At 33.9% G+C, this 16544-nt stretch overlaps 1 protein-coding gene across 3 annotated transcripts in view; it reads left to right on the forward strand.

Moving 5' to 3' along the window:
* LOC120420517 (transient receptor potential-gamma protein) overlaps positions 1–15754 on the forward strand; it is a 236388-nt gene extending 220634 nt beyond the window's left edge. For 2 of the 3 annotated variants that reach the window (XM_039583580.2, XM_039583579.2), the window contains 9 exons: positions 2257–2403; positions 6663–6802; positions 6873–7141; positions 7203–7310; positions 7367–7562; positions 7618–7812; positions 8142–8700; positions 14281–14738; positions 14802–15754. In XM_039583580.2, the coding sequence (XP_039439514.1) occupies positions 2257–2403; positions 6663–6802; positions 6873–7141; positions 7203–7310; positions 7367–7562; positions 7618–7812; positions 8142–8700; positions 14281–14738; positions 14802–15266 (2537 nt within the window). In that variant the 3' untranslated portion in view covers positions 15267–15754. The remainder of the gene's footprint in view (positions 1–2256; positions 2404–6662; positions 6803–6872; positions 7142–7202; positions 7311–7366; positions 7563–7617; positions 7813–8141; positions 8701–14280; positions 14739–14801) is intronic. The other variant, XM_039583582.2, reaches the window with a different exon arrangement.
* Positions 15755–16544: the final 790 nt, after the last annotated feature.

Consider the following 16544-nt stretch of genomic DNA (forward strand, 5'->3'; position numbering starts at 1 on the left):
TTATTATTCTAATAGTGTCATGATTTTCACAATGAACATGATTTCGAATCGGAAAATGGAATGCATTTTCGGATTCGTTTGACAATTTTTCACTAGGAGAAGGTAAAATAAGTTTGTAAATAATTGAAATCATGAGTTTTTGAAACATAATTAAAAAAAAATCTCCCAATTTATAGGCATTTACAGTAGAATAAATGTCATATAAAATGTGAAAATATGATTCGATAATTTTATAAACAAAACTAGTTTTCACGAATTTCAGGCAAAATTTTGACCTTTTAACAATTTTACCTTAAATTTATATGTATTTTGTTAAAAATCTTAGTTAACTATTTATAAACATTGATTTTTTTTTCTTAGAAGCTGTATCAGACATAGAGCGTCCAATTTCCCGGGGTTACAAAATTTCCGGGAAACGGGAAATTTTCAACAAATTTCCCGGGAATTCCCGGGAAATTTTAAATTTAACAAAAATTATTCTGATCCTGTTTCTGATTAATATTTTGCAACATAATTGTATAGAACAGCAACTCTAATGGTCAAAATGAGTGTGAGGATCAATTAATGGCTCGAAAGCTTGTAGAAAATCAAGCAACTTTGAGAAAATATTATAAATTTTCGAATTTTTTATGCTGTTTTTCAAATCGTACCACATAAAAAAAGTGATAAGTTATTTTTGTTGAGAAGTATTTTTTTAATCAAAGTGTTTGGACAGTGAAAATGTATGCTCCACATCAACAAAATTGCTTTAAAAATTGTCTAAGTGACCATAAAATTGAAATGGAAATAAAATCATGCAGAAATAATGATTTTCATGGCAAATAACTTATTTCAGAACAAGTATTTTCAACTTGTAAATAAATAGATAATCATTGAATTTGCCCTTAAAATCTAATTTCTAGCGCTATTTAACTTGAAACACTATTTCATGAAATCACAACTCAAAGTTTTACAATATTTGAAGCGAGTTTTTGAAATATGGTTGCATTCTTTGGGTAAATTTCATATGATACAAAGTTGTTTTTTTTAATGATTTTTCATGGTTCCATTTATGGTATGATTTTAGTTATATGGTTATATGGCCTAATAAATTAATTAGATTAAAATAATTTTCATAGTGTAAAAGTGGTTGAAATTAAACGATATTTTTTCATATTTAAAAATTATTACTTCGAAAACTTTTAAACAAACTCTTCTCGAACAACCCTTTTGGAAAAATTTAATATATCAATTCAACTTTAATCCAATTTGGTCAAGGTAAACAAAAATGGTGCGTATCTTTTTTTCAAATGAAATAACAAAAAAAAATCGTTAAAATAGGTTGTCGAAAATAAAATAGGTAATATTCATTCCATAATAGCGTAATTTTTGTTGCCCAACATATAAGCAAACAATATTCCTAGTTGTGAATGCTTCAGAAATAAATATTATCTGAATTAAATCTTGACATGAAATTTACAGACAAGCTGATTAGTTCAATATGAACAGTAGAATCAAATCAAATCTGATTCTCTAATTATTATTTTTTGTATGACTTCAAAACATTGGTGCCAAAAAGGTATAAAAATGTATACTTCCGCTTGTAATTCGGAAATTCCCGGGAAATTCACAAATTTCCCGGGAAACGGAAAATATTTTTTCCCGGGAAATCCTGGGAATTCCCGGGAAATGATACATTTGACGTAAACATAAAATTTGAACACATTAAATCTAATTTTTACAAGAATAACTATTACTATCAAAGTCATCCCGGAATTCAAAATAATAATTTTCAATGCAACTATTTCTTTAAACACAATTGAAAAACTTTTTATCAAAAATAATGCATGCACCTTGTGTGGCATACCCTAGTACATGTTTTAAAAATAGTAATCTAAAGACAAACCTTACCAGCTGGAAAATATTTTTTACATAAAATTCAATTTTAGATTTCAAAACCTGTGACCTTTTTCGTAAACAATTTCATAAAAATTTTAATTTTTAAGTTCAGATGCATTTAAAATAAAGTTAAAAAAAATGTATCTGTTACTTCTTTAACAAGTTAAAAAAAACTCTAGCAAATCAATATTTAATCTCACTTCAATATTAAAATCACGATAAATCCTTGATATCAAGTGTTTCAACAATTGGTTTTAAAGTGGAACGCTCATCAATTTCTTCTTTTTTATTCTAGGAACCGTCTACTCCATTTATAAAACTCTATTCATCTGTTTTCATTTAAATTAATGACTTCTCCCCTCCCTCTATTCAATCCAGTTTTGCTGATGTTGGCCTCGCAGCGCATCGAAACGGTAATCGGGGGCGTTTGGGGAGTTAGCGAGGTTAGCGAACACGACGAAGTGCCTACAAAAAGGGGGGCGAGCCCCACGTTGATCGAGTGGCTCATTCTGGCCTGGGTTAGCGGTAAGTACAACTCAAACCCCCTCTGCCTTTCTATCTGTCGATGATATTTGCGTTAGAGAGAAATTGAATGGTTGTGAAATAGGGTGATTTCCAGATTGAATTTTTGTTACATTTTATTTTGAGTGAATTGTTTCTAAACAGAATAACTAATTTAAATTTTGAAAAAATAAATTACGATGAACTTTCAATCAAAATAGTGAACTATCCTATCGAAAGTGGCTGGTATCATTCAACATGGAACCGGAAGGCACAATATATCTGCCATGATTTCCTAGAAAAAAAAAGTCCAAAAGGGAGGAGAGGAAATATCAATTTATCCCTCACAGCAAAAAATAAAACCACCATAACCGCGACGAAAAGGCAAACCGCAGAAGAAAAACCAAAGCCTGGCCGGCCTCGGACAACGGAATTAAAAATGTGGAAATCTAATTAAAACTTCATTCTTCGCCACACGAACTGAACGAACCAGCTTGCGGTTCCGTGGCCAGCCGACAAATAGCCAGTATTCCACGGTTATCGGTGCTAGAGTGAATTCAACTTTTCAACCATTAGAATGATGGAGTCATTTGCAATCAAAAGGAATTGCTTAAACTCGCAATTCTGAAAAAAATCTAAAATTTCACATTATTGACTAAAAACTAAAAACTAAAAACTAAAAACTAAAAACTTAAAACTAAAAACTAAAAACTAAAAACTAAAAACTAAAAACTAAAAACTGAAAACTAAAAACTAAAAACTAAAAACTAAAGAATATAACTAAAAACTTAAAACTTAAAACTTAAAACTTAAAACTTAAAACTTAAAACTTAAAACTTAAAACTTAAAACTTAAAACTTAAAACTTAAAACTTAAAACTTAAAACTTAAAACTTAAAACTTAAAACTTAAAACTTAAAACTTAAAACTTAAAACTTAAAACTTAAAACTTAAAACTTAAAACTTAAAACTTAAAACTTAAAACTTAAAACTTAAAACTTAAAACTTAAAACTTAAAACTTAAAACTTAAAACTTAAAACTTAAAACTTAAAACTTAAAACTTAAAACTTAAAACTTAAAACTTAAAACTTAAAACTTAAAACTTAAAACTTAAAACTTAAAACTTAAAACTTAAAACTTAAAACTTAAAACTTAAAACTTAAAACTTAAAACTTAAAACTTAAAACTTAAAACTTAAAACTTAAAACTTAAAACTTAAAACTTAAAACTTAAAACTTAAAACTTAAAACTTAAAACTTAAAACTTAAAACTTAAAACTTAAAACTTAAAACTTAAAACTTAAAACTTAAAACTTAAAACTTAAAACTTAAAAACTTAAAACTTAAAACTTAAAACTTAAAACTTAAAACTTAAAACTTAAAACTTAAAACTTAAAACTTAAAACTTAAAACTTAAAACTTAAAACTTAAAACTTAAAACTTAAAACTTAAAACTTAAAACTTAAAACTTAAAACTTAAAACTTAAAACTTAAAACTTAAAACTTAAAACTTAAAACTTAAAACTTAAAACTTAAAACTTAAAACTTAAAACTTAAAACTTAAAACTTAAAACTTAAAACTAAAAACTAAAAACTAAAAACTAAAAACTAAAAACTAAAAACTAAAAACTAAAAACTAAAAACTAAAAACTAAAAACTAAAAACTAAAAACTAAAAACTAAAAACTAAAAACTAAAAACTAAAAACTAAAAACTAAAAACTAAAAACTAAAAACTAAAAACTAAAAAAACTAAAAACTAAAAACTAAAAACTAAAAACTAAAAACTAAAAACTAAAAACTAAAAACTAAAAACTAAAAACTAAAAACTAAAACTTAAAACTAAAAACTAAAAACTAAAAACTAAAAACTAAAAACTAAAAACTAAAAACTAAAAACTAAAAACTAAAAACTAAAAACTAAAAACTAAAAACTAAAAACTAAAAACTAAAAACTAAAAACTAAAAACTAAAAACTAAAAACTAAAAACTAAAAACTAAAAACTAAAAACTAAAAACTAAAAACTTAAAACTAAAAACTAAAAACTAAAAACTAAAAACTAAAAACTAAAAACTAAAAACTAAAAACTAAAAACTAAAAACTAAAAACTAAAAACTAAAAACTAAAAACTAAAAACTAAAAACTAAAAACTAAAAACTAAAAACTAAAAACTAAAAACTAAAAACTAAAAACTAAAAACTAAAAACTAAAAACTAAAAACTAAAAACTAAAAACTAAAAACTAAAAACTAAAAACTAAAAACTAAAAAACTAAAAACTAAAAACTAAAAACTAAAAACTAAAAACTAAAAACTAAAAACTAAAAAAAAAAAAATAAAAACTAAAAACTAAAAACTAAAACCTAAAAACTAAAAACTAAAAAAACTAAAAACTAAAAACTAAAAACTAAAAACTAAAAACTAAAAACTAAAAACTAAAAACTAAAAACTAAAAACTAAAAACTAAAAACTAAAAAACTAAAAACTAAAAACTAAAAACTAAAAACTAAAAACTAAAAACTAAAAACTAAAAACTAAAAACTAAAAACTAAAAACTAAAAACTAAAAACTAAAAACTAAAAACTAAAAACTAAAAAACTAAAAACTAAAAACTAAAAACTAAAAACTAAAAACTAAAAACTAAAAACTAAAAACTAAAACTAAAACTAAAAACTAAAAACTAAAAACTAAAAACTAAAACTAAAACTAAAAACTAAAAACTAAAAACTAAAAACTAAAAACTAAAAACTAAAAACTAAAAACTAAAAACTAAAAACTAAAAACTAAAAACTAAAAACTAAAAACTAAAAACTAAAAACTAAAAACTAAAAACTAAAACTAAAAACTAAAAACTAAAAACTAAAAACTAAAAACTAAAAACTAAAAACTAAAAACTAAAAACTAAAAACTAAAAACTAAAAACTAAAAACTAATAAAAACTAAAAACTAAAAACTAAAAACTAAAAACTAAAAACTAAAAACTAAAAACTAAAAACTAAAAACTAAAAACTAAAAACTAAAAACTAAAAACTAAAAACTAAAAACTAAAAACTAAAAACTAAAAACTAAAAACTAAAAACTAAAAACTAAAAACTAAAACTAAAAACTAAAACTAAAAACTAAAACTAAAAACTAAAAACTAAAAAACTAAAAACTAAAAACTAAAAACTAAAAACTAAAAACTAAAAAACTAAAAACTAAAAACTAAAAACTAAAAACTAAAAACTAAAAACTAAAAACTAAAAACTAAAAACTAAAAACTAAAAACTAAAAACTAAAAACTAAAAACTAAAAACTAAAAACTAAAAACTAAAAACTAAAACTAAAAACTAAAACTAAAAACTAAAAACTAAAAACTAAAAACTAAAAACTAAAAACTAAAAACTAAAAACTAAAAACTAAAAACTAAAAACTAAAAACTAAAAACTAAAAACTAAAAACTAAAAACTAAAAACTAAAAACTAAAAACTAAAAACTAAAAACTGAAAACTAAAAACTAAAAACTAAAAACTAAAAACTAAAAACTAAAAACTAAAAACTAAAAACTAAAAACTAAAAACTAAAAACTAGTTATTCGAACTCGCAATTCTTAAAATTCTTTCTAAAATTAAAAAAAAAATTTCATTGATGTTTACTATTATTTATTCTATACAACTTTTTTTAAATATCTTTCAAGATACATTTTTTTTGCAATTTCAATGAATTCCAGATTTGTGAAATTTGTATTAAAAGTTTCAAAAATTATCCCAAAAATCAAGAATTCAAATATAAAATAACGAGTTAATTCTCGAGATCAAATATCCAACTAAAACTAAAAAAAATCAGGTCATTTGTATCTAAATATTTATTTTTAAAAATTCAAGGCATTTTTTTTAAATAGGAAAATATCTTAATACACTCAACCCCCGGTGGTTGGTCACTTTTTCGTTTGACAATTTTTTAGTTTGTACCCCGTTGGTTAGTCAAAGTCAAACTAAAAAGTGACGAACTGTCACTTTTACACGGCGCTCACGCACGCTATCAAAACAAACGTTTGATAGTGTGCGTGAACTCCGTGTAAAAGGGGTGTCAAACTAAAAAGTGACCCCGTTCGTTTGACAACAGTTGGTGTCAAACCATCGGGGTTTGAGTGTAACTACTTTTTATAAATAAAAAAAAAAACTTTGAAATTCCACAACGAAAATGTCCTTTGTTCCATTATTGTTTCTTTTTTTTTCACCGGAAATTCGGAAAACACCAAAACCCAATGGATGATTCGACCTCGCTGAATTCGAAATTGACCACACAGGACTGATTTGGAGCGAAGTGAAGCAGCTTTGGGACGTCGGGCTGCAGGAGTACGTGAACGACATGTGGAATGTGATAGATTTCGTGACCAACTCGCTGTACGTCGCCACCGTCGCACTCCGCGTGGTGTCCTACTTTGAGGTTAGACGGACGACACTTCTTCTCGGTTAACCCTCAACTGACCACACTTCTTCAAATCCATATTCCGCAGGTCCAAAAGGAGATGGCGGTGAACAAGTTTGCGGCGGATTTGCCGCGTGAAAAGTGGGACACGTGGGATCCGATGCTGATCTCGGAGGGCCTCTTCAGTGCGGCCAACATTTTCAGCTCGCTCAAGCTGGTGTACATATTTTCGGTGAACCCCCATCTGGGGCCGCTGCAGGTGTCCCTCTCGCGGATGGTCATGGACATTATGAAATTCTTCTTCCTGTACGTGCTGGTGCTGTTTGCGTTCAGCAGTGGTCTCAATCAGCTGCTGTGGTGAGTAGAATAAGAGTTTCTCTAGATTTTTTTCAAAATTCATGAATTTTATAACACTCAGGTATTACGCCGACCTGGAGAAGAAGCGCTGTCCGGACGTAACGACGTTCTCCTCCAACACGACCTCAACGGATCCGAACGCATGCGTTGTGTGGCGAAGATTTGCCAAGTAGGTTCCACTTCAACCTCATATTTTTCGGATTGAATAATAAACCCTTATTTCAGCCTCTTCGAAACGATCCAAACCCTGTTCTGGGCCGTGTTCGGACTGGTCGACCTGGAGAACTTCGAGCTGGACGGGATCAAAATTTTCACGCGCTTCTGGGGCATGCTGATGTTCGGCACGTACTCTGTGATCAACATCGTGGTGCTGCTGAACCTGCTGATTGCGATGATGAATCACTCGTACCAGCTGATTTCGGTGAGTGCTTCGAAATCTTCTTAAATAATTGAGGTAAAACTCAAATTTCTTTTAGGAACGCGCCGACGTCGAGTGGAAGTTTGCCCGGTCGAAGCTGTGGATCAGCTACTTCGAGGAGGGCGGCACGTGTCCACCGCCGTTCAACATCATCCCGACGCCCAAGTCGATCCTGTACGTCTTCCAGTGGGTCAAGCGAAAGTTCTGCGGTCACTCCAAGGCCGTCAAGAAGGAGCACATGAAGACGATTCGAGTGAGTAGTGATCCAATCTGGTGTGTTGACCCGTAGACCCACGTACGTCCCAAGACCCCGAACGAGGCCGGGTTTCAAGTGTTTCAACCGTGCACCCAAGTTTGTTGTTAATGTGTGTGTAATCACGATCCCCCCCTCTCCCCCCTCTCTACTCTACTTCTCTGTACTTTCATCTCTTTCCGGCGCCACTGTCTCTCTCACTCTGTCTCTCTCACTACTTCCGGTTTTTTGTTCCCTCCCCCTCTTGAATGTGGAATCGGTTTCGTCTCTGTTTTCTTTCCGCCTGTTTGCTCTGTTTCCTGTTCTTCTTCTTGGCCACTCTCTTTCAGCGGAAGGTAAAGCAGGCCAGCGAGCGGGACTTCCGGTACCAGAGCATCATGCGGAACCTGGTGCGGCGGTACGTGACCGTGGAGCAGCGCAAGGCCGAATCCCAGGGCGTCACCGAGGACGACGTCAACGAGATCAAGCAGGACATTTCGGCGTTTCGGTGTGAACTGGTCGAGATTCTGAAGAACAGCGGCATGAACACAACGAGCGCCACCGGTTCCGGCGGCGGAGTCGGTGGCAAGAAGAACCGCCAGAAGGAGCGGCGCCTGATGAAGGGCTTCAACATTGCTCCACCACCGGCGCCGGAAGCCGGTCAGCATCTGACTCCGGTGTCCGAGTTTAACCCCCAACTTCCGGAAAATTCTTCCCAAGAGCTGTTTGCGGGGGTTTTTGGGCCCGGACTGACCCCCAAGAAGGCCCTCCATCAGGTCAATCCGATGCACCAGTATTCGTCGCAGTCGCAGAGTTCGTTCGGCGATAACAACAACCCCATGCACAAGCTGTCCAAGCTTGCGCCGAAGTTTCACTCCAAGAGGCAGGGATCGCATAAGAGGCGATGGGGTAAGTTTTTATTCAAAAAAATATATTTATAAAAATTAACACTTTAAATTGTTTGCAACTGTTTAAAGGTCATTTGATAATTAATAACCTTGTATAAAATAACAAGAAAAACTAAGTTCCAAGCAGATTTGTAATATCTTTAGATAAATACTCAGTAGTTTTCTACATTTTCACAAATTATTCCGTGATTTTTAAAAATTTAATTTTTTTTAATTTGGATGAAACATTCATACATCCCGAGTAGACGGAAATAACGTGGGAATAAAATTTTTTGATATTTAAAAATACTAGGCCAATAACATTTTATGTTATTTATAACAAGATTTGTTATTCGTCATGATGTGATTTTTGTTATTGGATTGTTATTGTAATAACAGACTAATAACACTTTTAGTTATTCTTCGAACAAATCTTTGTTATTATTTTTTGTTATTTTAACAACACCTCCGTGTACGCACGAGAGCAAGCAGCAGTCAAGTGCTCAGTGCTCCATCGTTTTTTCGATTTTTTTCGCCGTAATTTACCGTGATTAGCCGCGAGTTTGCTCCACCAGCATGCCAAGGGCCGGCCGTGGCCGTGGCAGTTCGAGTGCGGCCTCGAAAAACCCGCGAAGTTCGTCTACCGGCCGTGTGCAAAAAGGTAAACAAACCAACGCCGTGTCGACCGCCATCGCGCAGGGGAGAGTGAGCGCAGAAGGAATCGACAAAAAGTTACTACATCCCGGATATGTTCCAAGATCACCAGTGCGAACCCGTTCCTGTACTTCCGGTGCCACAACCAGTGGCACATCAACATCCGCCAACATCCCCATCAGGAACGAGTTCCAGATGCTGAGCGATGACGAAGAAAATAACAACAACAACACCGACGGTAGCAGCACTACCGACGACGACGAATACGATGGACGTGCACGGAAGAAAGTGTCGACGTCAAAAAAGAACAATTCTCCAACGGAACGAAGACCACCTCCAATTTTTGTTTTGGACACGTTGGCGGACGATGTTGACGAGTTGCTGGAAGGCCTCGGATATTGTCTGAAAATCGGTAAGTCGGCAGTGCAAGTGATCACACTGAACAGAAAAGATTTCGACCTGGTGCTTGAAGAACTGAAGCGTAGCAACTTCAACTTCTACACATACGACCCAGAGAAGCCCCCTGTTAAGGTCGTCTTGCAGGGTTATCAAGACCGTCCGATCGCCGACCTGAAGCGACACCTCTCGAACGCCGGAATAAAGCCACGGGAGATAAAAGTGCTCTCGCGAAAGACAACAGTCACGGGTACGCATACCTTGTACCTGTTGTACTTCGACCGCGGCACCGTCAAGATCCAAGATCTGCGGCGGACTAAGACGTTGGACGGTTTTTGGGTAAACTGGCGGTTTTACACCAAGAACCCGACGGACGTAGCGCAATGCCACCGTTGCCAGAAATTTGGCCACGGCTCGCGGAACTGCAACCTCCGGCCCCGCTGCGTGAAGTGCGGTGAGTCACACCTCTCGGAGGCGTGCGCACTGCCACGAAAGGCGGACTTGGGGGAAAACGCAGAACAAACCAAGCCGCGCGTAAAGTGCGCGAACTGTGACGGCAACCATACCGGCAATTACCGCGGATGCGTCGCGCGCAAGGCCTACCTCGAGGAGCAGGAAAAGAGGAAGAAGAAAGCAGCAGCATCTCACTCTCCTCAGCGAAGTACGAACGCAGCCGTTCCTGCAGCTGGACAGCGTACGGTTCCAGCGGACAACCCAGCGATCCCTCCTGGATGGGGGCGTTCGTTTGCCAGCGTGGTCGCTGCCGGTAGCGGCGATGCGGCCCAGCAAGGAGTCACCGGGGAAGATCTCTTTTCCCTGCCGGAGTTCTTTGCTCTCGCGGGGGAGATGATGACGCGGTTTCGGAGCTGCCGTAACAAGGCGGAGCAATTTCTGGCCCTCGGGGAGCTGATGATCAAGCACATCTATAATTGATTATTTTTGTCTGTGATCTAGTTTTAAGCTTTCTCTCTATCTATCCTTTTCCCATTGCAATTTCTGTAAGTTTTTTGAAAACTTTTTCTTACTCTTGTCTATTCCATAGTTATAAGTAATAATTTTTCGATTGAATAACGATTTAAACACAGCTGAAAGGAACACCAAAACTCTGTTATGCACCTAAATGAACTCATTGTAACTTGATTATTCACAAATAAAACCGAATTGAATTGAAATTGAATTGTTATTTTAACAACTAATCCGATCATACCAATAACAGTTGGAGGTATTCTCCATAACAAAAAATGTTATCCCAAAGTTGTTTTGGCTTTCAACCAATATCAGACCAAAAACAAATTTTGTTATGATAACATAAACTGTTATTAAACTCTTATGCAAAAATGGATTTTTCAAGAAGATTCCATAACACTTTCTGTTATTTTAACAGTACTTGTTATTGAAATGGCATGAATTTTGTTATAACCGTCTGCCCGGGATTCACTATGTCAAAAGAAGCAATTTTGCATCATTAGTTTTTCAATGCAAGTCTCCATGCAATTTTGTTTGATCAGCCCATACAAAATGGGTACAACAATATTTGAAAATCTGTATCTTGTGATTAGGTGTTTTCGGCAAAGTTGTAGGTTATAATAAGGACTTTTAAAAAAAAAATTTATTTCATTTTGTTTACTAAAGCTTGGGTTCCCGAAATATGTATTTTTATATTCGATTTTTTATATGTTATAGGTGACTTAAGAAGACATCTTTTTTCACCGTAGTGCATGATGGTGCAACATCTGGTTTCAGAGATATGATTTTTTGAAAAAATATCGAAAATGTTGTCAACTATTTTTTAAGGGGTTACATACATGTAAATCGGCAAAAATATCAAAAATGGTAATTGAGCACACATTTGAACTTCTTTTTAAATCTGTTTTCAGGGCATTAACATATACTTTTTCATCTACTAACAAAACAAATCTGAAGCCATTTGGTTGTACCGTTGCCAAGATATAGCTATTTGAAGTTAGCAGTTTCAAAAAACGGGTGCCACGATATCTCAACACTGTTCTGACCAAATCGGCTCAAAATTTTGGTGAAGACTCGTTAAACTATTCCCATGTGCATGACGAAGGCCGATTTTCAAAAAATTTATTTTAAAAAAAGATAAAAATACTTTTATGTTTTTCATATAAAAAATCGTCAGTATTTGATTTTTGTATTTTTTAAAAAAGCAAAATTTAAAAATCGGGCTTCGTCATGCACACGGGATATGTCTTGAGAGTCTTCACCTCAAATTTCAGCCAATTTGGTCCATCCCATCTCGAGATATCGTGGCACCCGTAAATCAACTCGGTGTTTAGAGAAAAACGCTCACAAAGTTTGACAGTCCGCTTTGCGCATGGAAAAATTTTGATCTTAAATCGTCTCTTACTCAGTTTAATCATGTAATATCTTCATAAAACTTTCAGGAGTGATTGAAAATCATCTTTTTAGTGGATTCAATAAATTTTCTGTAACATGAAATTTTGTGATTTTCTACATGTATGTAACCCCTTAAAGCTTAGTCAAATTTCGGAATTTTAATAATTAAAAAAACTTTTTGAAGGAAAGCCACCCTGAAAAAAATAGCTTTAAAATTTCCTACAATTTTCCTTCTGAATTTTCAAGAGTTCGAATCGATGAAAGTTTTTCCAAGTGTTAACTAAATAGCCTATATTTTTAAACTGACGATATCTCAAAAAATATAAAAAAATATTTCAAAACTTTAAAAATTTGGTCTAAAATATTAAATGAGGATAACTATCTATTTGTAGACCTTTTCAAAAGTTATGCAGAATTTTATAATTTTAAAATTATTTTCTCAGAAAATTTCACAAAAGTCTGATTTTTTGCCATTGCATTGTGGTCTAAATAAATGTTAGGAAAAATGGTGCCGTTCTGGAGCTTTGGTGTTTTCAAAAGAATTGTGGCAAATGAAAGGGGCTTTTAGCATTTAACTTTTAAATACATACAAAAATTAAAGTCCAAATAAAAGTGCAGTTATTTTACTGGCTGTTTTCAAAATATCAAAACATCGACGATTTTTTTTTGCGGTACTGTACATTGAAATTTCATACTTCTATTTCTTTTGAAGCTTTATAAAAAAAAACATATTTTTGTCCCTTTTTTTTCGGGCCGATTCTGAAGGTGAGGGGGTGCGACATAAACCTTGAAAAATATTTACAATAATGTTTATTTATAAAATTATTGTGTTTGGAAAAAACACAATACATGTAAACATAATTTTAATTAATTATTATGATTTTTAACCGAACTAGGAGCCAAAAATCAGTCAAGTTTAGATATTTAGACCATCAGTATATTTGATTTTTGACCATCAGTATAATGAACGAAATTTTACCGAAATCAGTTGTAATATAAACAAATTTACAAATCGTCCAGCAGATGCAAAATTGATAAAATTTTAACGAATTCGTTTACAATCTAAGTGGGCACAACAGTTGTATGCTTCAAAACAATATTTATTTATTTCTAATTCCTATTTTTACAAAATGATTGTAAAATGAGTGAAACAAAAATTCATCAAAGGATTTTTCATATATTATAAACTATGGAAAATTGTCTTTTCAGTTCAACGGTCTTTAGTTAACTAAACAGAGTTGATTAAAAATAAACTTCTAATTTTTGGTTGGCAATGTAAGCGAAACACACAATTTTTGATTGAAATAAATTTAAAAAATATTAAGTTAATAAGTATTTAAATTAAAAAATAACTAATATATTACCTGGTTGTATATAAGAAAAAAAATCAATACCAAACCTTTCTTGTCCAGTGCAAAATCGATATTTTGTTGATATTTCCTAACCACTAGTAAATATCCTGAGTTAAACTCAGCAGGAAGCATTAGTGCATTTCAATTAAATTTATTTGAGAATTTCTATTTGAAATAAAAAATTAGTGGTGCTATCATGAACATTTTTTTAAATGAGCTTTCAAACATTTAATTTTAATCGGAATTTAAAAAAAGTTAAATACTGTTTTAAAAATAATAATCACTGTTCTGCCGTTCTACGCATAATTGTCCCATGTTCAAAAAAGGGCAACTGATAAAAACGCGATTGAAATTTTTCGATCGATTTCTGTGTTTCTACGCATAATTGTTCCGTGGGTCCCTATTTGACCTATGTATTCCTGATCACCCCGGTTAACATTTGATCACCCTTATTTATAATCCTCTTGCATGTCAACAGGTAAACAAGATAAAATGATTTGTAAAACTCATGATTTCCTGATAGAAAATACTTTGTGGGACAATTATGCGTAGAAGTTCAACGATGGGACAAACAGACTAGATGTTGTTTTCAATGATTTTCTGAACAAAGTACTAGATTTTATGTGTTTTTCTGGAAGTATACGTTAAATCAAACTTAAAAATGATAAAAAGTCAGAGTCGTCCAAAAATGACATGGGACAGTTATACGTAGAACGGCAGTGTTGGTAGGCGAACTTTTCGATATTTTTTGCAAAATTTGTATCATTAACTAGTTTTGAAAACTGGATGTAGCATTGATCTAAAAGCGAATCCATTCCAATCGTTTTTTTTTTTTTCAGGAACCCTCATCGAGGCAGCTAAGCACGGAAGCGTGTCCCGCTTCATCGGACGATCCCGATCGGAAGACTCCGTGTGCGGCGGTGGAGGAGGCCACCGGGGTGAATCCGGTACCCACAGTAACAGCCCGGCCTCGGATGAAGCCATCACCGAGTCTCCGTCCGATTCGAATCCAAGCTTGGACCGGCCGGACGTGGACCCGTCACCGGATCCTCACAAATCCCATCACCACCATCATCATCATCACGGGCACCACGGTGGGAGTGACCGGACTCATGGAGGAGGTGGAAGTAATTCCAAGTCGAAAGATTCTCACCATCACTATCATCTGCACTTTGGGGCGCTGGCTGCTCTGAAGCGGAAGAGGAAAAAGTTTTCTAATAGTCGGAATAGCAGTCCGGTGTTGGATCCACCTTGTGAGGTGGCCACAGTGGCCGCAAACAATTCCGCTAGTAGTAAGGTGAGTTAAGGAGATCAGACATCAATACAACACAATTCAATCAATCTTAACTTTAACTTCCAGGTTCTGAAGCGTGCTTCCAGTGTTCCGTCGCGGGGTACCTGCGAGGACGGCACGACATGCTGCGGTGCTGACGGTGTCATCGAGGAATGTTCCGCCGAACAGACGCAGCAGCCGCAAAGCAAACAAAACAACAGTAGTTCCAACGGCGCCGGCGCCCGTCGCCACGAACAGACCCAAAGTCAGCAAAACTCGCTCGAGCGACAGCTCGAACCACCCCCGCTTACTCCGTCCACGACCGAGGAGAGCGTGGACAATCCGGCCCACGCCCGGATCAGCTCGACGGAACCGCTGCTCCGGATAGGGCCGGGCCGGGCTGCGACGGTCGACGAACTTGCGGTGGCCACCGCCGGAGGGCGAACTGGTGGTGGCACCCGGAGTGGTACCGACCGTCAGCAGTCCGCATCCTGCCGAATCCCCGGCGTCACTCCAGTCCGCGGACACTTCCAGTCCCAGGGATGGTTATAGGGGAGGTGGTTGTGGTGCAGCGCCGCCGTGCGTCATCTGTACATAAGGTTCGGATCCACCCTAGTCATCTAATAGTAGTAGACGTAGTAATAACAGAAATAAGAGTCTCACGTGTAATCTAAGTAGGCGCGACAATTTTAAACTGCCATCAGGAAAAGAAACAGGACACACCCGCTAATCAACCTACCACTCAAACTCACTCACTCACCTACACTAACTCACTCTATTCGAATCGGATGTAAACACTTGTTGAAAGCAAAATTCTAAACCAATTGGTGACACACCTCGAACCCAAAACTAAACAAAAAACGTTTCGGTTAGTTTTGTACTTTTTTAAAAAGCAAAATAAAAATAATACCAAGGCCTAATTAAATCCCTACGAGGAATGGAAACGTTGGAAAACGCGACTTTAAACTGTAAATGATTAGTTTAGAAAGGAAGTTACCTGCACATAATTGAAACTTCTGAAATTTAAAACAAAATGGGAACTGTGCGCAAAAAACACTTAATAAAGTCTGGACGCAGGGCTGTCCCCTTAACCGGAAACCCCCCGCTCCTTACGCTCCTAATGTAATCCCCTTAATCGTTATTGCACCATACTGTCACCAGAAACCAAAAAAAAAGTCACTCGCTAAATCACGCAAAAAAAGAAAACTTGTAGTTTTTAAAAAAATATTCAATCCATTGTACACTAACTCACTGAAAGAGCACTCATGTTGGTAAAAGAGCAAATTCTAGAGCAAATTCAGTTGGGCATGAAATTTTGCGGTTAATAACTCTTTTTTAAATAATAGTTAAATTAGGTTTTCCTCTTTTTGTATTTTTCTCTTTTTTTGTTAGCACTAACAAGTTAAATTACAACAATAATGACTAATTTCGACAAATTTTCAGCACTTCAAAATAAAAATATTTTAATATATTTGTAAAATTTTTGATTACTGAAAAATTTCATTAAGAATGAAAATTGATGCTGAAAACCAAAAAAAATGTGCTAATTGGGTGGAACTTTGAAAAATATTCTATTATCAATATCTTTATCATTCATTTCTGAATTCTCAACACTATTTTACAAATCAAGTTTTTTTCAATTTCTGCATGATCTTTGATGTTCTTTAGTATTTAAGTATTTAAGTATTTAAGTATTTAAGTATTTAAGTATTTAAGTATTTAAGTATTTAAGTATTTAAGTATTTAAGTATTTAAGTATTTAAGTATTTAAGTATTTAAGTATTTAAGTATTTAAGTATTTAAGTATTTAAGTATTTAAGTATTTAAGTA

This window comes from Culex pipiens, chromosome 2 (assembly GCF_016801865.2).
Source record: "Culex pipiens pallens isolate TS chromosome 2, TS_CPP_V2, whole genome shotgun sequence".
NCBI lineage: Eukaryota > Metazoa > Arthropoda > Insecta > Diptera > Culicidae > Culex > Culex pipiens.